General features: G+C 38.8%; 1 protein-coding gene across 1 annotated transcript; it reads left to right on the top strand.

Moving 5' to 3' along the window:
• The first annotated feature begins 32 nt into the window (after positions 1-32).
• LOC126101054 (akirin-2) lies at positions 33-22,702 on the top strand. The gene is made up of 4 exons (XM_049911721.1): positions 33-615; positions 714-913; positions 17,084-17,246; positions 20,806-22,702. The coding sequence occupies exons 1-4, from the start codon at positions 441-443 to the stop codon at positions 20,814-20,816; spliced, it is 549 nt and encodes a 182-aa protein (XP_049767678.1). The 5' UTR covers positions 33-440; the 3' UTR covers positions 20,817-22,702.
• Positions 22,703-23,105: the final 403 nt, after the last annotated feature.

Here is a 23,105-nt window from a genome sequence, read left to right as displayed (position 1 = left end):
GCTGGCACTCTGGTTGTCATTAAATTTTTCGTGAATACTACGTCTCGGTATCAAGCCGGTACTCAAATTCGCAATATAAAAAATTAAAATTATTTTTAACTTCTCATGTCTTTGGTGTTGTGCTTCGAAGAAAGAATTTTCAGCGTATCGAAAATTCAAAGAACGCAGCAGTCTTAGTGCATTATTCTGTAAAACGGTAGGGCGAGAATCTTGGGAGTTGTATACAAAAGCGATTTAAATGTTCGCCATATTGATTTAAGGTCGAGTATCGTGTTCCTGGGGAGGAAGCAACGAATAACGGCTGGACTTTCGAAAAATAAGTCTGACTAACTTTGATATTTTTATCTGCAACGTTTGCTGTTGACGTAAGGAATATCATTGTTATTGGAGTGCTGAAGGGCGTGACGTGCATTAAGTGGTAGAAGTTCCCAAGAGTAAAGATGGCCTGCGCAACTTTGAAGAGAACGCTGGATTTCGATCCAGTCCACAACCACGGAAGACCATCAAAACGTAGACGTTGTGCTCCAATGTGTGTATCACCTAATTCATCAACATCTAACCAGCCTGAACTTCATCCGTCTCCTTTTGGGGAGGTTTGCCCAAAACTTACTCCGGGTAAGGACGGCCTTGGCCTTGGTATAATAATTGAGGGTTATTAGAGAGATCATTAATTTTAGATGTAGACGTCTCATGAAAATTTTCTCGTATATTAGAGAAAATGGCTGCAAGCATTCGTGAGGAAATTCGGCGGCTTCATCGGCGAAAACAGCTTGGCTTCTATCCGGGTCATGAATGCTCAAATCAGGAATCATCATCAGATGGAGCGATGGAGTCCCCAGGTTCACCGTCTACCGCATCATTTGCAACGACATATTCCAGCAGCCGGGAGAAACCTTTATTTACGTTTAGAGAGGTTTGTGAATTTGTTCGTATCATTACTTCTGTCACATGACTATTGTGTATGTGCATGTTTACCCAAAGTTTTTTTCGAACTAGAATTCACACATTCCACAATGTGTTAGGCTTGCTGAACATATACAGAAGAATTGAACAGTTTTGGTGTTAGATTTTTGGAACAAAACATTGTAAGACATCTTCTGAACTGTTGTTGTTGGGAGGGGAAGGGCACTGATTTGTTTAGTTTGTGAGTATTAATTCAGGTAAAGTTACCGATATTTTGCAAATTTTTTTCCTCGCTTTCTAGTAGATGTAGAAAGCGTGTTTGCTATTCTATTGTATCTCTTTGTCTACTTTACAACACTCCAAAAAATTTTATTGGAAGTCAGTCCGACATAGAAATACATGTGATCAGCAAAGAAAATGCGCCTTTAATTTTCACGTTCAAAATAAAGCATATATCAAAATACAGGCATGTGAGCACTGAATGTAGTGTGTCAACAATCCTACCAATATTTTGATAACTCTTATTAATAAGTTGGTGTTTGGTCCACACCCTTTCTTTAAGAGTTTAGTGTTAGTCATCAGAGATCTCTTATGAAGTTAAACTTGACAGGAAACAATGATGTCATATGAGAGAGAGTATGGCCTCTCCTAATCCAGAAAAGTTGGTGTAGGCCTAAATGCTTCTACTGTTGGTAGGTGTATTTTGTTGCTAGTGTGTGTGCCAAACCTTGATTTGCCTGATAATGTAACTGGCAGTCGAACATGTTACACTCTCTATTTGCTCTATGTTGTGGAATCCTGAAAACTATTTCAAGTAAGTACTCTTTGTACCTATTTGATGAATGAATTTCATACAAACAGTGCTATGTCAATCATTATTGCCTCTTTGGTTTGCCCATTCCCCATCTTCAGCCTTAAAATGGATTTGGTTTTATGAATTTCAGCTGCTACTAACTGATGGTAGCTCAGTTGGTAAAGCACTTGCCTGCGAAAGGCAAAGGTCCCGAGTTCAACTCTCGGTCTGGCACACAGTTATAAGCTAACAGGAAGTTTCAGTGCACATTCTGCTGCAGAGTGAAAATCTCATTCTAGCTACTTAATATTTTGACACACAGTAATATAATTTTTTTGCTTTCTAGAGCAGTACTAAGACCATTCCGTTTATGAGGCTAGTACTAGGTCTTACCACATATGTAACCGCATTGTCATGTGTCATGTTAATTGAAATTGTTTAATCTACAAAATGCCCATTTTTTTTTTTTTTTTTTTTTTGTGCAATGTGTGGGTCTGTCTTAATTTCAGTTGGTGTTTGTATCAGTCTTAAAGTGAAAAATGTGGTTGGTCGGGGTATGGTATGTTCTTACATATGGTCTTGCTATATATGCTGCGATTGTGGTGATAGGTCCTGAAGCTACAACTAAGTGTGTAGAGGAAAGTCGGATAGATGATTCGGCATATTAAGAAACATTGTGGTATTACCCTACATGAAGACTTCTCAAGACTGAAAAGACAGAGAATGGGAGTTATTGAAATATTAAATCCTTTGCAGTACTGCAATATATATGAATTAAGCAGCGTGAACAAAATTGGGTGCAGATTTGTTGTAGCTGAGAGTAACTAAGAGACTAAGAGATTGCTTTTAATGCTTGAATCAGTATGTTGATGTGAATTCTTTTCTAATTGTGCTCATTTTTCCCTTTCATACTTCAGTCATGTTAATATATGATAGTTAATTGTTCTCTGTGAGAATACTGACATCTCACTTTCGAAAATCTACCTTTAGGCATTGTCCACTTCAATGTTTCTTCCGTCAGTCACAATACTTTTTCATTATTTACAGGTATTTTTTATTGTTGTCATACTTGCTTTTTGCCATTATTAGTAATACAACATCAAATGTGAACAATAGCTTAAAGTTACAATATTATTAAGAACTGCTTACAAAAAAATCAAGTGGAAGAAAAAGTGATTCCATCATTAAGGCAGGTATTCTCTCTAGGCCTCTTTGTTGGGGAGATCTTATTTTCCTGTGGTGGTGTGTTAGTTTCTTGTTCTATAGATCATTTGCACCATAAATTGTGATGATTTGGAATGAATCGTTGTACATTTGTGTCACAAACTTGTAAATGTGGCTGTTTGCCGAACACACATAATTTTTTTAACTATTCAGATGTGTGTGATTTGTACCCACCACCTTTTACACATGACAGTAATAGAAATTGTACAGGATAGACATTGTCTAGGAGAAACTTTTTTCAGTTTTTCAAATTTTACTTTGCTGCCTGACATCTTATAGTATATGGTAAGTGACCAAAACTTTTAATTGCAGCATTGTGCGCACCCTCTTGAGCTTAAGATAATTTTAATGTAGAGTAATAAACATCATTTTTCTCTGTAATTATAGGTTTGTTCAAGTAGTTGCCAGAGGCACAGGGAATGAACAAAATACGAACACTGTGCTATATAGTTTGCACCACTGCATATATGTAAATAATGTGATGCAGCTCGCAGAGAACAGCTGATTTGGAAAGTATTGGAAGTTATCTTTCAGTGTTTCCTATGTGTTGTTCTGCAGCAGTTTAAGTAAACAGTTGGTGAAATGTGATATTACATTCAAAACAGGAGACTCATTGGTGCCCGATTAGTTAGAGAATCTGTAGTGAAAACAGTTAGACTATTTAGTATTTCACAAGCAAAAGACTCCACAATAATGACACAATATACAAAACATGGTAAAATGTCATTGGTGAAGAGGAATAGTGGGTGGAAAGCTGAAGTTCACTGACTGAGACCGGTGAGCATTAAAAAATATTGTGGCCACACAGCATAAAACTACCGCAGCAAAAGTGACTGCAGAACTCAACACCCACTTGAGTAATACTATGCCGACAAAAACAGTACAGCAGGGTTTCACAGGATTAAAATAAATGAAAGGGCTGCAATTGTTAAACTATTAATAATGGGAGCAAACTCAAAGTTGCCAAAGAAGTGATGCCATAACCATCAAATCTGAACAGGTAAGACTGGAAGAATGTCATATGGCCAATGAATCATTGTTTTCTACAAAGAGCTGGCTTTGTGTGGAAAACTTCAAAGGAAGCCTACAGTCCAGCGTGCCTTCCTCCTGCAGTCAAGTACGGGGATATCCTGTTATGATTTGGGTGACTATACTGTGGTACGTAGCTTGTTCTGTTCGTTACCCTCGCTGGCCGGATTACTATGAATGAATATTTTGACATCTTGACAACGAAGTGCTTATTGTGACTAGCATATTACTCCCGAACATTGCCATATTCAGAGATGATGATGTCCCCAGATACACAGCCGAAAAGGCCCAGGTGTGGTCTGTGGAGCAGCAGAATATTTGATAATATCTTCCCTGGCCAACACAATTGCCAGACCTTAACATCACTGAACCATTATGGAGAGTTTTAGAGCAGAGAGGGAGGAGCTGATGTCGATTTCTAATATTGTTGAAGCAAATGGTGGATGTTTTGGTATAAGAATGGGAGGACACGCTGTTCAGAACTGTTCACACACACTCTAAGAATCTATTCTCTGAAGAATTGCAACTATTTCAAAGCCATTGGTGGTCCAACTCCTTATTAATAAACAAATATTGAGTGTATGTCAGGTGTTCATACCATTTTGCCCATCCTCGGTATTGTCAAGCACCAGAAAATGGGTGTTACTGCAGTTATACAGGAACAGTGACACAGGACCCCCCCCCCCCCCCCCCCCCCCCCCCCCGCTATGTTCAGTGTTTGCTTTGCGCAAATGCTCCTCATCCCACTTCTGCTTGGAATTATGCGTGTACTTGAACGACACATGACACTGTATGTAGTTCTGTGGCATTTTCTTAAGAGCAGGCATATGGAGTTACTGCATTTGAGCATTTACATTATACTATCCAGATCAGGAATACAGTTTAAGGAAGTATTTCTTAGCATGAGGTATCTACTTCAGGTAGTTCAAAAATGGAACCCTTCTATACAGTTGACTTATTGGACTGTGTGTGTGTGTGTGTGTGTGTGTGTGTGTGTGTGTGTGTGTGTTTTACAGGGCCTAATGTTGGATGTTGTATTTAAAGCAGTGTTCATTTTAGCAGTTTTGTGCTGCTACTTGTACAACTACTTCAGAACACTGCACAAAGGTTAAACATAACAGTGGTAGCTTATATATTACATGTTGAAGCAGAAAACTTCTGTACCTCCATCATACAAGATGTGTGAATCTGACGTTAATGTTTCCATGCTGTGGTATTTCATTTTTGTGATTGTTAATTAATTACTGAGTTACCTAATAATGCAAATTTCCGTCAATGTATAAATCTCGTGCAAAGTACTGCCTACTAATTGTGCTGGTATGGAGCACAGTAGCCTTAAAAGTTGTTGAATAATCCTGTCATGATCCATCACAAACTGAAAGTTCACACTTCATGGAGCACTATAGCAGAGACAACATAAGATGATCCCCGACAGCTCGCAGCGCTGTTGACAGCTGTCAACTCCGAAGCACGAGCGGCTGCAATTGAAAACAGTGGCCGTGTATAGAACTGTGACAACAGTGTGGTGTTGCCATAGAGGCACGTACAAATTTTGTGTTATGTTATTAGTTGAGGTAAGTGCACAAAGCTGCCAAGCCCAGCCTGCTGCAACTGTTGGTCAGATTAACACCAACTAAGCTAGAACACATTTTTCAACTGTTATTGTTATTTTCCTTGTGTGCGACTATTCAGAGACATACAGATAAACCTAAACTGATCACAGGACCTTGGTACCAATGTAGAAAAGTCACCAGTGCATCTTCAGATAGGCCTGCTTAAGAGAAACCAGTAAGAATATGAGTGCAGATTACAATGGATTTCTGCTGGGAATGAACTATTACACAATTGTTAGAATTCATTACTTATTATGGGCATCAAATGAAATACATGAATGTTGGTGAGATGTGGTAGTTATTTGATAAAACAACTGTTTTATTTCAAGAAATATTATTTATTGAAAGCATTTGTTTTGTTTCGATGGTACTTACTGAATTAAAAGGTTTCATGTGAGTTGAACTATCAGAATTTACAAGCCTCAAGTTCTTACGTAACAGCTAATCATCCAGGGATATGGGATTAGTCATTGTAATACAATGAAAATAAATCAAAACACACATACAAATAAATCAAGATATACATACACACAGAATAAATTATACTTAGTTTAACAATATCATGAAAAGGATAGTTGCTACTCGCCACATAGCGGAGATACTGAGTTGCAGATAGGCTCAAAAGACAGTCAGAAAATGAGCCCAACACGGCCTTTGTTGGAGATAGGATATACTCACGCAAACGCAACTCATACTTACACATGACCTTAGTCTCTGGCTGCTGAGGCCACACTGTGATCAGCTGCATGATGGGAGATGCAGCTGGTTGGTGGGGGTTGATGAGGGGGCCGTGGCAGGGAGGGGGAAGGATAACAGGGTAGGAGTGGTGGGGTACAGTAAAGTGCTGCTTGTGGGAGTATACAGGGGCAAGATGGAGGAAAGGGTACGGCAGCTAGGTGCAGTCCGGAGGTTAGATGGAGGTCAGGGGAGGGCTAGGTAGGTTAACGGAAAAAAGGAGAGAGGTAAAAAGGCTGAGAGTTCGTTGTTCAGATAGAAGACTATGTATTGCTGGATTAGGAACAGGGAATGGACTAGGGTGCAAGAACAAAGACTAACAAAAGTTGAGGCTAGGAGGGTTGTGGGAATGTAGGATGTATTGCAAGCAGAGTTCCCACCAGTGTGGTTCAGAAGAGTTTGTTTTGGTGAGAAGGGTCCAGATGGCACAGGCTGTAAAATAGTCATTGAAATGAAGAACATTCTGTGGGGTGGCATGCTCAGCAAAGGGGTGGTCCAGCTGTTTCTGGCAACAGTTTGTCAGTGGCCATTCATGTGGTCAGACAGCTCGTAGATCACAAGACTTGTTTCACAGGTAGCCCTCCCAGCCTTTGATGGGATGGGTGATGCTTGTGACTGGGCTGGAATAGGTAGTGGAGAGAGGATGTATGGGACAGATCTTGCTTCTATGTCTATTACAGGGATATGAGCCATGAGGCAAGGGGTGGGAAGCAGGAGTTATGAAGAGATGGACAAGGATATTGTGGAGGGTTGGAGGGTGGCGGAATATCACTGGTTGGAGGTGGGGAGGTTAAGCATGGGAAGGATAGTGATAGGACATTGTTTCAGGACCTGGCAAGAGGTAGTCAAAACCCCTGGTTGAGAATGAGATTGTTGCTCCAGTCCTGGGTGTTACTGACTCCCAAGGGGAATGCTCCTCTGTGTCTGGATAGTGGGACTTCGGGGGGTGTTGGGTGGCTGCAGAGAGTGAAGTTTTTGTACAAGGTTGGGAGGATAATTACAGTCTGCAAAGGCCTCCCCTGTATTTCTAGAGGGATTGCTTGTCACTACAGATGCAGTGGCCACAAGTAGCTAGGCTGTGTGGAAGGTATTTCTAGGTATGCAATGGGTGGCAGCTGTTGAAATGGAGATACTGCTGGTGGTTGGTAGGTTTGATTTGTAGGGAGGTACTGATGTAGCCATCTTTGAGGTGGAGGCCAACATCAAGGAAGTTGGCTTGTTGGATTCAGCAGGACCAGGTGAAGTGAATGGGGAGAAGGTGTTGAGATTCTGGAGGAATCACCCTCAGTCTTGATCATGAAGATGTCATCTGTGAATCCGAACCAGGTGAGGGATTTGGGATTCTGGATGTTTAGGAAGGATTCCTGTAGATAACCCATGAATGGGGTGACATTGGACAGTGCCATGTGAGTGTCCTATGCTGTACTCTGAATTTGTTTGTTGGTAATCCCTTCAAAGGAGAATTAATTGTGGATGAGGATATAGTTGGTCATGGCGATTAGGAAGGAGGTTGTAGGTTTGGAACTCATCGGGCGTTGGGAAAGGTGGGTTCAATAATTGTAAGCCGATGTGCATTAAGATGTTAGTATGAAGGGAGGTGACATCAATAATCACAATCAGGGCACTGTGTGGCAAAGGAACAGGAACTGTGGAGGGTTGGTAGTAGAAATGGTTGGTATTATATAGCAACATAGGTTGCGTAATAGGCTGATGGTGGTGGTCTAAGAGAGCAGAGATTCTCTCAGTGGGGCCACAGTTACCGACCACAATGGGGCTTCCAGGGTGGTTGGATTTATCGACTTTAGGAAGCATGTAGAAGGTAGGAGGGGGGGGGGATGGAGAGAGAGAGAGAGAGAGAGAGAGAGAGAGAGAGAGAGAGAGAAGTGGTCCTGGGATGGGTCTAAGGATTTGAGGGGAGATCAGAGATTCTGGTGCATTTCTGGAATTGTCACTGTGGCAGGGTTTGTAGGTGGATGAATCTGACAGCTGATGTAGTCTTTCCACCAGGTAGTCCTTGTAGTTAAAAACAGTGGTGGAGGTAGGATTGTAAGGTTGGGATCAGTTTTTAGGTGATGGATTGCGGTTCTTTCTGCAAATGTAAGGTTAGTTTGTATGCTGAGGGATTTGGGGATTGGTGGTGAAGCAATGTTTGAGGTTAAGCATGGGGTGATTTGGGGCAATGGCGGTGGATCACAGTTGTATGAAAGAGTGAAGTGAGTCAGGGGCAGGGTTCAACGTTGAACTTTGGTTGAGTCTAAGTGGTAGGGTTGGTGGCAAAAGAGTGTTTACACTATAGGGACCAGGAGAAAGTCTTTAACAAATCCTGCATGATTGAATATGGGAGTGGGGCAAAAGTTGAGGCCTTTGGAAAGGGCAGATAGTTCTGCAGGGCTAAGGCTTCTGGAGGAACGGTTTATGACTTTTTCAGGGCTATGTACATTCTGGATTCTGAATGGTAGTGGGAGGGAGTTTTTCAGGGTGACGTGAATGTAGTAGTCTGCGAGACAGGGTTTTTTGGGTGGGGGTGGGGGCAGGTTTGGAGATTGTTGTGGAGGTAGTGGGTAGTAGTAGTTGGAGGTGGGAGTAGGAATGAACAGGATTGAGAGTTTTTGAGGTGGCATTGTGCATGTTGCTCTAGTTTCGAAGGGCAGGGTTCAGTGTGTGATATGGGATCCAGGAATTTGAGGTTGCATAGCAGGAGAATTTTACAGATGAAGAGGAGATATTGCAAGGAGGTGTAGGCCTGATTGATATGGTTTTGTAGGACTGTGTTGGTGAGGGTTAATGACTGGCGGGACCTGAAAAGATGATCATTCTAGAAGGAAGGGTGACAATTGGAGATAGGTAATCTGATAGTAAGACCATTTGGGGAAATTCCATGGCCAAGCAACAATGCAGGAACAGTATGTGGGAATGGTTGTGGCTAAGGATAAGGAAACTTTTCTGTATTGAAGCAGATGGAAGGAACAAGGATCCATGGAGGAGGATCAAAACACACAAAAGTAACGTAAATAATGTAGAAATACACAGAAAAATTTGCAAAATACATCCAAACATGTGGGAAAAATCATGGAAAGAATGAAACAGATGGAGTAGGGAGAAATAAGATGAAATCTGATGGAGTAGAATGATAGTGAAAGGTCAAAACCAACTGAAATTGGTGTGAAGATATAATGAGATCAAAGGAAAAAAAAGAAAAAGATTGCAATGAGGGTTGTTGGTGGATAAGTGGGAAGAAGGAGCAGCAGATGAGACTAGGTAGGTGAAGTCAGTATGTGTAAACTGGAATAGCAAGGAGGAGAAGTGGGGGCTGGTGAAGGGTTGGTGGGATGATATACATGTTCAAGTGGCACAGAAACGTACAGGAAATAACATGCGAGAGTTACACAGGAAGAGTAACCATTCTGAAGGTATTAGATGAATAATGGTCTCGATCCATCCTAATTGCCATGACCAACTATATCCTCATCCACAGTTAATTCTCCTTTGATGGCATTACCTACAAACAAATTCAGGGTACAGCTATAGGACACTCCCATGGCATCGTCCAATGCCACCCTATTCATGGATCGTCTGGAGGAATCCTTCCTAAACACCCAGAATCCCAAACCTCTCACCTGATTCAGATTCACTGGTGACATCTTCATCATTGGGATTGAGGGTGAGGACACCCTATATACACATTCCTCTAGAACCTCAACACCTTCCCCATTCACTTCACCTGGTTCTACTCAATCCAACAAGCCACCTTCCTTGATGTTTACCTCCACCTCAAAGATGGCTACATCGTACCTCCCTCCATATCAAACCTACAAACCACCAGCAATACCTCCACTTAAACAGCTGCCACCCATTCTGTACCAAGAAATCCCTTCCTTACAGCATAGCTACTTTTGGCCGTTGCATCTGTAGAGACAAGCAGTCCCTCTCAAACTACAGTGAGGGTCTTACTGAGGCTTTCACAGACTGTAGTTACCCTCTCAACCTTGTACAAAAACAAATCTCCCATACCTTCTCTCCAGTCATCCATCACCTCCCAAAGTCCCAACATCCAGACACAGAGGAGCATTCCCCTTGTGACTTAGTACCCCCAGGACTGGATCAACTGACTCACATTCCTTGCCAGGTTTTTGACTACATCTCACCTTGCCCCGAAAGGATGAATGTCCTACCCACTATTCTTCCCATCCCTCCCACAGTGGTATTCCACCGCCCACTAAACAGACACTATCCTCATCCATCTCTACACAACTCCTGCTTCCAACCCCTTTCCTTGTGGCTCGTATCCCTGTAATAGACATAAGGCAAGACTTGTCCTATCCATCCTCCCTCCATCACCTACTCCAGTCTGATCATAAGGCAGGGCTACCTTTGAAACCAGTCATGTGATCTATAAGCTAAGCTGCAACCACTGTGCTGTAGTCCACATGGGCATGACAACTAAACTATTTGTCTGCATGAATGGCCACCAACAAACAGTGGCCAATAAAAGGCTGGACCATGCCATTGCTGAGTGTGCAGCCCAACACAATGTTTTTTATTTCAATGACTGCTTCACAGCCTATGCCACTCAGATCCTTCCCATCAACACCAGCTTTTCTGAATTGCACGTGTGGGAACTCTCTCTGCAAAATATCCTATGTTCCTGTAACACCCAGCCCCGGCCTCAACCTTCATTAGTCTTTGTCTTCATACTCCAGTCCCTTCCCTGTTTCCATTCTAGCATTACACAGTCCTCTATTCCAGCAATGCACCCTTGGTCTTTTTACCTCTCTCTGTTTCAGTTAACCCCACTCCCCTGCCCTCCATCTAACAGACTGCTCCTGGCTGCCCTATGCCCTCTCCACCTCATCCCTGTATGCTCCCACAAGTAGCACTTTACTGTCCTCCACCCCTACCCTGCTATCCCTCCTCCTTACCCCAGCACACGGTCACATCTCCCATCATGTGCAGCTGCTCATAGTGTGGCTTCAGCAGCCATCGACAGAGAGAGAGAGAGAGAGAGAGAGAGAGAGAGAGAGAGAGAGAGAGAGAGAGTGTGTGGGGAGTGGTGAGTCTGTATATAAGCTCTTGGAATCTCCTCTGTGTGGTTCGTAGCAGTTATTCTTTTCATAATATTATTACATTCTATCCTGGATTTTCCATTGTTTATATTATTTAAGTTTGTGTCAATACATTACAATTAAACAGCGAGTTTTGAAGTGTAAACATGACTACTGCAACAGCTTCGGAAACCAAACACCAGAACAATAATCATGGGACACAGAGAGATTACCTTCACTAAAACTGAGACAGGTACTCACACGTGCAAATGTTGCAGTTTGAGAGCAACAGAAAAATTTTCCAGTAAGCTTCTGGCTACTTGGGACTTGCTGCTCAAATAGCTAACAGCCACACTCAGAATAACCTGAATTTGGAGATGATACTCAAATGTGACGTCAGCTCTGTGCATGTGTATGAGCCCAGTCACAGCTGCTTGAATGAACCTTCTGTATATCATAAGCCAGTATCTGTAAATTGCAATAGTTGAAGTCTCAAAATACAATTCATTACTGAAATAGTGGAGTCTGATGCCAGGTGAATTCAGTGAGCTAACATTTGGTATCATTGAATATTGAATTTGGTTACTCCAAAGGGTATAATGAGATTGAAAGTGCCAACTTCAATACTTATGAAACAAATTAAAAAATATTTCCTACTTTGCATATCGATTCTTTCCACAATTTTTCATTAATAAAGTGTTGTTATTTAAGGAGAACTTGTAATAGAATAACTACAGATTTATTGTTCAAGCTTTGGCACTTTACAGTCTAGTGATGCTTAACTGAAGTGACACAAGAAGCCACAAAATATACCATTGTATATGAGAAACACATTTGTATGTTACTATATTTCCTCCCCTTTCCATCTTCTCTTCTTCGCGTAACATTGTCTTTGAGCGCTCTGTCTTTCCTTTTTGCAGCGTGTGTGGAGTTGAGAGGTAATTGGCTACAGCGAAAAGTCAGTTTAATAAAAAAATTAAAGGATGTTGTTTCTTGTTACGACATGAATAGACCTTAGATTCCGTTATGAAAGTTTGTACAGCTATGGTTTTGAACAGTTTTAAAATACCACATTAGAAATATTGATTACCCACTTAACACTTTAACATACACTTACTATATGTAGATGTCTAGTCAGGCAAACACTGAGCTAAAAAACTTTGTCTTTATTCATCCAAGGATCATCTCACAATGGTGCAGGGTTTGTCAAGGTAATACAGTGCAAATTAATAGACCAGAATACATCACACACAGCATACATATGTTTTATGAGGATAGAACAGGTCGTGTAATGTTGCTCTCGTGAAGATGGGGAAAAAAGGTAGTCTTGAGTTATGAAGCACCTTGTGTCTAGAAAAAGAAAATATGTGAGGGGAAACCTTTGAAGTAAGTGGCAAACTGTTCATTTTATGAACGTATATAGCAATAAATTGGGAATGCGTTGTCTAAAGTGCTAATAATTCCAGTTTCACGTCTTGGCTCTAACTCGCATCACTATGTTAATGTACTGTCAATTATTTGTTTTCATAAACTAGTCTGTCCTTGATTCACCAGTTGAGCTATTCGGAATTAGCTTTGCCTACAATATTAATATTACTACCAGTTTGAAATCTATTACATTGTCAGCAATTTGCAGTTCTTTCTACAGAATTCTTTGTTGTTGTTGCTAAGTGTGATTCTGATTTAGCCAGTTTCTGCTATTATCTTAACACAACTGCACATATGCAAAAAGAACATGAAGAGATTCTTAATTTTTCAACTATCTTCAAGTGAAGTGTGTGAACTTTGAGATTTAATGTGCCAAAATCATTAGGCATTTCTCATAACAAAACATCTAGTGGTAACATTTGTAGCTATAAAAAAGTCTGTATTATATTTTTTTAAAAAATGGGCTAGAGTGTAATATTGGAACCCCTTTGAAATTTTGGCTGCGGTGACACTTATTTGCAGTGTAGCTCGAGGTCTGGATTAGATTGAAAAGTTATAATTCTGTTGAGAGTTGGCAAAGCCAACAAAAGTGAATGCCAAATATAGATTTGCAAACAGATTGACCAATAGTGTAGCATAATGTTTACATTCATGTCACATTTATACACCCTTTTCCTCTTAAAAAATTAAAATTGGAAAACAAATGTTCTATAATGGCTCATCTTCGTAGGTGAGTGGTCAGTGTGGCAGACTGCCATTTGAGTGACCTGGGTTCGATTCCCGGTACTGCCAGAGGTTTTTCCTCAGCCGCATGGTGCCAATTGTGGAGCTGTTTTGAGTGATAGGGGATCACGTCTGATTGTAATCGCAGTGGGTTCAGTACATGCAGTTGTGTTGAGTTTGCATTACGCCCCGTCAGACCAGAAATGCAAATTGATCATTCTCGGGAAGCATGTTGTCAAACCACTAAGTTTTTCGTCCTTCAATCCGGGTCTTCCTTGTTCGTAGCATGCAATGCTCTTGGAATGTATACTTTCACTTTGCAGCCTTCAGAATTCATCATATGCTTGATCAACTTACCCCAGTTTTACCTGCATGCTGCTTCACTGGTTTTTGAAGTGACCTAGTAAAATGTTGCAACACAGCAGTGCTTGGAGCTGGACTTGTTGATGTATTTCTTTGGCCAGACCTCCCCTGATGCACATCCTGAACAGGACCATTGGCTGCAAATTTATCATGAATATGATTAGTTGTTGCACATGTTGCTGGCTGAGTTCTGTATATATTACACCATTGCCGTTGTACCTCAATCATGCTTTTGTACTTACAGTCCCACTTTAGTATGGCCTTTCATTGCTGAAATGACAATCTTGCTTCATTCATTACTGAACTGTCATCTGTTGGAAAACGCATGTGAAGATCTGTTGAGAAAACAATGGACTATGTTACCACACAAAATTGGCAACAATGTCATTTTGTTCCAAAAATAGTAACTATCAAAGAGTGTCTACATTTTTCTGAGACTCCTCTGTACACTAATATAAATGGCTAATGCCTCACCTGACCCATGCCAAAAATGCTATTTTTTCTAAATGTTTGGCCATCTGGAGCTCTTACATCTGTCACTTTTTATTTTTGGCTAAACCCCGCATATAACATATTTGGATGAAGTCAGTAATGTCAGTAGTAGTGGCTCCAGGTCATGAAAATTGGCAATGGATAGAAATGTGGTGTGCTGACTGCGTGCCACTCAATACCACTTCCAGTGACGGTACTGGCAGAGGATGACACGGTGGTCAGTCAGTACTGATGGGCCTGTCAGGTCCTCTGGGCAGAGTTTAGAGCTATGTTATAAAAACATGCCTTAAATTATTTTGGCACATGTTATGAATACATATTACCATAAACCTTGAAAAATGCAGATAGCAGTAGGCCACTCCTGGGATTCGACCAGGTGTGCAGGTCCTGTGGGTTAATGATAGTTGGTGTGCCAGTCAGCCTGGATGTGGTTTTTGGGCTGCTTCCCTCTTTTTCCATCTTTGGGGGGGGGGGGGCAAGAAATGATAGGAAGGGAATTAGGCCACCCCTTAAATTAACCATACCAAATCGATGCAAAATAGTAACTGTGCCAACCCTATGTATTTTTGGGATGAAGACACCAGAAAAGGGAGGAAAAAAACTAGGAAAAGTCACTACATAAATGGTACCAAAAGTTATGTTGCTATGTGAAAGAATGCAATAGTGAGAAGCATCTTCTATATCTGTCGCACCTCAACACACTGTCACTTCCAGTAATGAATGTCAGATTTTTGGTTCCAGCAATAAATCGTGCCCTTCTCATTTTTAATAGTCTAGTTTCTAATAGTGTTTTCAAGTGAAAAAATAACTTTCAAATTACTCTGATTTTTTAAGCTGATGGTACATAAAATATAATGGAAAATGTGTGTAAAAAGTTACAAGTTTACAGAAAATTGTGAAAGCAATGTAAGCTTTTTAATTACACACTGTGATTATCTTTAATAATAAGAGGAACTTACAAGTAAAATACATGGCATGGTAGTTCTTTTGGAACTGGCCCTCTGTGAGAAGATAAACACAGTCTTTGTTTTCTGTAGTTGTTATTTCAAATTGCACATTATGAATACACAGAATTTCAGATATTGGGGATAAACATGTGAATATGAAATGCTGAAAGCATGGTCAGTTTGATCGTATGTTGACTGTGCTGAATAAATTATGTGTGATGTTAAAGATTTAGAGTTAATTGCAACAGCTGTACCTTAAGTTCATTGACACAGACAATTTTGAATTTCTCTCATTGATCCAATAAGTTTGTAAAATTTAGGCTCTGTTAGTGTTTAGGGATCTTTAGTAGTAAACAACAGTATTGTATGCAGTAATGTAGAAATGAGAAGTTTTGAAGCTAAAGGTAATGAATAAATGTAAAGCAAAGTCACAAACTCTGAGGAAATGTAGTGACTTCATGTTTTAGCTGCATAATGCAGTATGGCAGAGGAACGTGTTAGTCCCAGAATGAAGATTTCTCTTTGCAGCAGCTATTGCAAATGTATTTAATACAAAGTGTATTGCATAAATAGCAAATAATTGTAGGTAACCCTTTGTTTGCTGCTAACCCCCTCTTAATGCTATTAGTCCTTATGTGACTCATTGATGCATACAGTAACTTTGTTTGTCAGTGGTGGAGGTCTTTGTCGTCTAAGAATCGTGTTCCCCATCTTATGGACTCAGTGATGCCAGTTCAGTTATCTGTAATCATCAACCTATTGGTCCTTTTTTCAATCCTAGTTCCAAAGTTGGTTGGACTAGCATTGTCATCAAAAGTTTGCTTTGACATTTTGTGCAGTTCTGCCTTGTTTTGGCATTTCATTCATGCCAGGTACAGTTAAAACTGTACACTCAGAAAACACAACTATGAAACTACAGTTATGAATGATAAACGTAATGCCTCCAATCAGTGCTGCTTGCTACAATTTTAGGAAAATTTGTCAATATGGATAGTGGAGTGCCAAAGTGGACTGACTAACTCTTTTGTTAACAAGCTTAGTTAAATTACAGTAACTTTTGATTAGCACTTTGTGTTTTGAAAACTTGCAACTTTAATTAGTGCCCAATTCATCAGTTTTCATCATTGTGTACCAATCCGATAGTTGCATATGAAACATGTACATAATTCTTAATTCTGCATATCCATGGCATTTGTTTTGATGAGTTGACAGTGGTAAACAGGAAGAAAGTGAACTGTAGTGGGCTGTTGAAATATTTAATACAGTACCATGTCATTGTTAATCCTACACTTTTATAAATTGCTGCTGTTCATTTGGAGAGCAAGACCCTTGTGGTATTGGAAGGACTGCCACTGTTATAGAAGTAGTAATCAAAATAAGGTAAATGTAAGATAAAATGGTTGCTGTTGCTTCAGAATTCTGGTACCCTGAATTTCCGGATCACTGTTTAATACTAACCGGGCACAGGGTTAGACAGAATCATCTTAGTGATCTACACCCAAAATTTGTGTCCATATATGCTTTAAGAGCAAGCAGATTCATTGAAATTACGTGCACTAGCAGTTTCATAAGCAATAAAAGGCTGTATATGTGGCTTATTTTTTGTTTTGGGAATTTATTCACGTAATTCTTCTAGGGACAGTCTGTCAATTGCTGGTTAAAATTTGAGTATTGCTAACACTAAGAATAGATTATTGGTGTAAAATTAGCATTACTGTATTAAAATTATAATAAAATGTACAAATTTTGTCAATGTCAGTGATACTCGTTATATGTTTCAACACTTTCCAGGTTGGTTTGATTTGTGAACGCATGCTGAAGGAGCGAGAGAGCCAAATTCGCGAGGAGTACGATCGTGTTTTAAACATAAAGCTATCAGAGCAGTATGATGCCTTTGTGAAATTTACTTACGATCAGATTCAGAAACGTTTTGAGGCTGCTGCTGTACCAAGTTGTAAGTGTAGATATTTGTGATTTCTTAAATTCAATGTTAGTCTTGTACTATACAAAATTTCAATGATGATCTAATGTTTAATATTTCATGATTGAAAGTGTCTTTCTCCACAGAATGGAAATAGTAACTGAAATTTTTGTTGATGTTCTTTGAACCAGTTGCTTTTAATTGAAAGATGTCTGATGTGCAAAGTGTTTCATAACACAGAAAAATATCTATGTTTGATTTGAGACAGTATACTCGTCAGCTACTAAAATGGGAAATTTTGAAATACGCTGACATGGTTTTCAGAGCAGTAACACATTAATGTGAAAACATAATAGATGCCTGTGGCCTAGCACATATTGGAGAATCACTTTCCATTTCCAGAGTTCAGGAGTAGTTGTGTTTGGCGAGGTTTTCCAGATGATCTGAGTGTTATTAAAACAAGTGCTGTAACACTTGCTGTTATATAAAATGGACATAATTAAATGTTAGATAAAGTAGTGGTCACCATTTCCTTGAAGATTTTTTTTTTAAACTGTCAGTGATAGGATTAGAATATCTACAGCTGAAAAGTTGCATAGAACAGATTTTACCACATGACAGTAATCTGGAAAAGATACATATATTGACAGTCGATTGGATGTCAGCATCTTGCTGGGTTTGAAGATTTAAGGCGGTATTTCATAACATGTGGATGCCATTAGATTGTGCATAATGCGGATGTTGGTCAACTAACAAGGAAACATAGCAAAATTGATCTCACATTTTAAGGAGGAAAAAAAAGCACTCTTGTGAGATATCAGACCCAGCAGTCGATCCTGCAAAAATTAGGCTATAATTATAACTTTCTGAAACTTAAAGCTTTCAAATTTTTTGCACTAAACCAGTTATTACATTTACTCTGCCACACTGCAGCCACATTATGCCCGAGTGCGAAGTACTATACAGTGAAGTGAGAAAAGTTTGTTAATTACTGTTTCGACACTCGCAGAATGATTTGTTCATTGTGTGAAAATGCATGGTTTCTAAACTGTAACTGTTGCCAGAGAACACTTGCAGTTCACAAGTGCAGGATAAATGCATTTGGCAAATGCACTGTTTTTCCAAATGTTTGGACATGACTAAACTGTAGATCTAAAATAATTAACCTCATTAATAATTCTTCAGTTGCTTAGGTTTTTTCACTTTGATTTTGAAGCATATACATAGCTGTAGAATTTCAGTACAAGAATATTACTGAAATAATATTGAACATATATGTGCATGAGGTTGACATATTTCATACTCTTATTACTTACTATTTTCCGTATAGAATAATGTGTTATTGGACAATTTAAAAACACATTGGGCTGATGTTTCCGTATCAATATTGTACAAATAAATTTAAAAGCTGTACTTTCAGATGGTCAGAACGGCAGACTGTCAGAATTATGGTCCATATTTTCACACAGGGTTGACTGCTGGAGCCAATAACTTTTTTCTGTGCTAAAATTGCTATTGGGTGTCAGTATTTAGGTTGCAGCTGTTATTTTGTAATTCAGAAGTAGGAAATAAACTAGTGTATAATATCATAGTCAGTTTGGCAATGGAGAGATTGCTCCCACGGAAATTGAAGTGAAGAGAGCTGAAGCAAATTTAGTTATGGTTTGAGTGCCTCAGTACTCCACTAGCCATGATCAATTAAGGGGGTGGGGGTGGGAGATGTAGCATGTGCCTTTGCCCTCATATATATACACCAGGAGAATTGGCTCACTGTATGAGGGTGGGAGGTTTTTTCCACCACCTATCCTCCAAATCGATAGCAAATTGCCAGATCTGAACATCACATTTGTTGCCAGAAAGAATACGGACCAAATTGAGAAGTGCGCTGTGCTGTTTGTGCGTGACAATCTCGTAATTTGATATTTTTAACTGGCTGTTTCTCTATTGTTTTCTGTAATATTTCTTCTCTTTGTCACATTATTAAAAAATCATAATTCATTCTGAACACCAAAATTTTCTGCTAGTCACCTGTTTGTAAACATTTGCTTTAAATTGTGATAATGCATAGTGTCAAGCACTGACTTTGATTCATAGCAGTTTTTTATGCACTTTTCTTTGCATATGTTCATTGAAGAGAAGCTTCAGAATGTGCGTGATGGATAAATATTGCCTTGTATATATAATGTGAGTTTGATATTTTACTAACAAATAGAACGGACCATGTGAGTTTTGTACCAAAAAATATGCAGGTTGGTGTGACCAAAAAGTTGTAAAATCTGTATGACCTGTATAGTTTGCATGCATATAAACACAGACGAGACTTGTTGGGAATATTTTCCAGTTAGATGCTTTATGGTGGTTTCTAGTATAGTGTGTTTCAAAATGAATATACAGGTTTTAAAGATTTGTAGCATTTATTATGTTCAACTTACAGTTATAAAATAATACATCAAATGAAAGAGCAGCTCAAACACTTTTTTTTTACAAATATTTATTTATTTATTTATTTAGCTTATGGCATTACACATGAACAGCGACTAACAATTATGTTTTTTACAAGTGTTAAATGTGAACACGATTTGTCACACAGTCATTAAGAGTTCTTCCCAAACCTTGAACAGTGTGTCTGGAGTAATTGTTCCAACAATGCTGTTTCTAAAGTCAGATAGATCCACTGGTAGTGGAGGCACATACACATTGTCTTTTATGTACATCAAAGCTAAAAATTGCATGGGATGAGATCATGTGTAAACGTGGAGGTCATGCAAAACAAGCTGTCATGTGGCCCCTTGCGACTAATTTAGTGGTGCAGTACATAGTCATTTACCCAGTCACTTACAGAGTTATGCCAGTAAGGCAGTGCACCATCTTGCTGCCAATAAAGTTATGCGGTACAGCTTCTTCCAATTGAGGAAACAGCCATAGTTCTAATGCTCAAGATATAAACACCCGTTACAGCTGCTTCACTGAAAAACAATGGCCCATTAACTTTCCACCGGGATATGGCAGATAAAACATTCAATTTATGGGAGTCTTGTTGCTACCATACCATTACATGGCAAGTAAACCATAGTCTGTCAGATTTAGCTCTTGTAATAACTGCAAATGATACGGATGTAGTTTTAAGCATTTCCTTAAAAGTCTTCACACACGTCACTGGAACTGCTAATTCACGAATAGACTTCCGAAGTAATTTCTTGGGGCTACACGTGAAAGACCCTCACTTGTTAAACACGTTCTTCAGTCATTCTTGGTCGTTCCATACTCTTCACTCTGAGCATGGGTACACAGACAAATCTGTTTGAGTTGTTGTTTCATTTGATGTATTATTTATAATACTCTGAGCATGGGTACACAGACAAATCTGTTTGAGTTGTTGTTTCATTTGATGTATTATTTATAATCATAAGCTGAATTCAGTAAATGTTATAAAGCATTAAAACCCGTACTTTTTTGAAATTTAACTTTGTATATTTTATAAATGTGCAGTAATTATTTTCAATTATTTTCAACTACGTCATTTCATGTTTGTTTGTAATGTAGTATTATAAAATTAGAACATAGTATATACCTATTTATTTTGTGATTTCAGATTTGTCTTAAACAACTGTTGCTGCCATGAATGATGCAGCAGCTCAAATTCTTTCAGAACCACGTTTTCCTTGTAGTCTTAAATGCTGTGCCTAATAATTATATAAATTGCTGAGTAAAAATGCAATGAACAGACTTCATAAGAAGACGAAATTGGTAGAAAGGAAATCTGTGCATAGCAGTGGGGAATTATGTATGTTGCTAGGCATTTCCCTTTATGTTGACTGCATATTGTCAATAATAAATATTTTGTACATGTCCCGGTTGCCACAGTTAACTTGAACCCTAGTTGTGCCATGTAATGAGCAACAGTTTAGAATTGTTTTGCAGTATAACTGAGATCTTAAAGTGAAAGGCAGTTGAAAATAACAAGTTCACTTAAAGTACTAGAAGTAAAGATATTTCTATGGAGGCATGCTGAATGTTAGCGATAAAGTCGCTTTGCTGAGAATTGTGGAAACCTGATTGGTGACAAATGAAGTCGATGCAGTAATAGTGAACTGGCTTGAATGTGTAGAAGAAATTCATTGTCACATCATGCACATATTAATATATCAGCTTATATTCCCAGAAGGCTCTGTTATGGAAAGGATAATTGCACTTCTGTGTAGTGTGGAAAGCAGTGGCATGACATGCAGAGGAGGAATTGATGACACCGAACTGTAGGACTGTGCACTTCATATCGTACTGTGGAACAGCTGTAAAGTGGAAAATTTGTCTTCAAAATTAGTTAATCCTTGTTTATTGTTGTATTGTATAACAAACATTTTGAGAATATTAAAGTGTGACTGTCACCTCATTCACTAAATGCTGTTTCATTGATATTGTGCTTAAATTGATAATTTAGTTAATGTAGATTGTAATGCTGAGTGTAACATATTAGGCGTACATAGGAATATTGTCAATCAGTGACTGATTCTGCAGCCAGTGAAAGGTAAGTATACCTGTGTGTGTGTGTGTGTGTGTGTGTGTGTGTGTGTGTGTTTTTGCACATAGTGCTTTAGGAACAATGAGACGTGAACATGAAAACACCTTCTGTCATTGTGCACAATTTAAAAAAGTGGAATACCATGCATGAATAGGGTGAACTAATGTTTTTGTTGCTCTATTCCTGACGTTAAACCTGTTAAGCTTCACATCTGTCCAGATTTATGGTGTTTGTGTGTAAAAGAAGATAAAAAATGATTACAAGTGATCCTTTTTACTACAAAAGAACTGAATTTCGTGTAATTTATCCAGTATTTTTTATGTTTGAATTGGGAAATGTCAGCTGGTTTGTGTTATTACTAACATCAGATCACGATTTAAGTTTTATAATACACTGTACTTGTGACTTGACAGGTCCAAAAGAAAAGTGTGCCCATTGTGATTATCTTCTTTTGTGTATAGTCCCTGATGTTGACATTGATATTGAACAATATAATGTGGGCTGTATTTGAGTATATTCCATATCACAACATTTGGTGTAATTTATAAGTATATATAACATATTGTTGGTTTTAAGTTGTGGGTTTGAAACCACATTACTACTGTCCCTACATCTGTTCCTCCAGAGTAGGTTTTACTTGTCTACAAATTAAGTATTTGTGCATATTTGTAAGTATTCATAACAGTTGCCTGATTTGTGAGATGTCTTGTAAATTGTAAGCTTTTGTAATTTATAGGCAAGCCCTGTTTTAGTGAAAGTTGTAGTTTTTGTGGCATCAATGTTGTTTGTATTATTGTTAATTTTGCGACTGCTATAGGAAATGTAGATATGTTTTGTATAATTATTCTATGTTACTTTGTTTTCATTGTGGTGCATATAAAAATAACAAAAATGCACAATCATTTGGTCTGAAAGCAAGTGGAAATGAACTGCTGTGTATCAAATGTAAAATAAAGACACTGAAATGGCATAGTTGTTTTTCATTTTAATCTATAACTGTCTTGTTTTACACCTCATACATTATATTTTGAATCCTTATTCTTTCAATTTGGGCCTTGTTGAGGTTTGTGTGTGTGTGTGTGTGTGTGTGTGTGTGTGTGTGTGTGTGTGTGTGTGTTTTAATACTTTCATTGTGTTGTGCACCTGCCATATGATACTGTTCTGATACTGTCTCCCAAAGAGCGTGAATTTTTCATCCATAGGCATGAATTTAGATTGCTATTGTGAGGACAGCAAAAGCTGATGCAAGTGATTTGTCCAAGCAGTGTTAGCCAGAATGTTAAGCTTTAAATCTTTGAACACTCTGACCATAGTAAACCATTTCTTATAATGGTCATACATTGAATTCTCCTTCATATTAGAATTATCAGTAC

This window comes from Schistocerca cancellata, chromosome 9 (assembly GCF_023864275.1).
Source record: "Schistocerca cancellata isolate TAMUIC-IGC-003103 chromosome 9, iqSchCanc2.1, whole genome shotgun sequence".
Taxonomy (NCBI): domain Eukaryota; kingdom Metazoa; phylum Arthropoda; class Insecta; order Orthoptera; family Acrididae; genus Schistocerca; species Schistocerca cancellata.
Note: the sequence above shows the minus strand (reverse complement) of the source record. Positions and strands in the feature narration are given on the sequence as shown.

Coding starts and splice junctions, on each gene's coding strand:
- LOC126101054 (XM_049911721.1), top strand. CDS start 441: ATGGCCTGCGCAACTTTGAAGAGAACGCTGGATTTCGATCCAGTCCAC. Junction 616..713: donor TTGCCCAAAACTTACTCCGG/GTAAGGACGGCC, acceptor CTCGTATATTAG/AGAAAATGGCTGCAAGCATT. Junction 914..17,083: donor CTTTATTTACGTTTAGAGAG/GTTTGTGAATTT, acceptor AACACTTTCCAG/GTTGGTTTGATTTGTGAACG.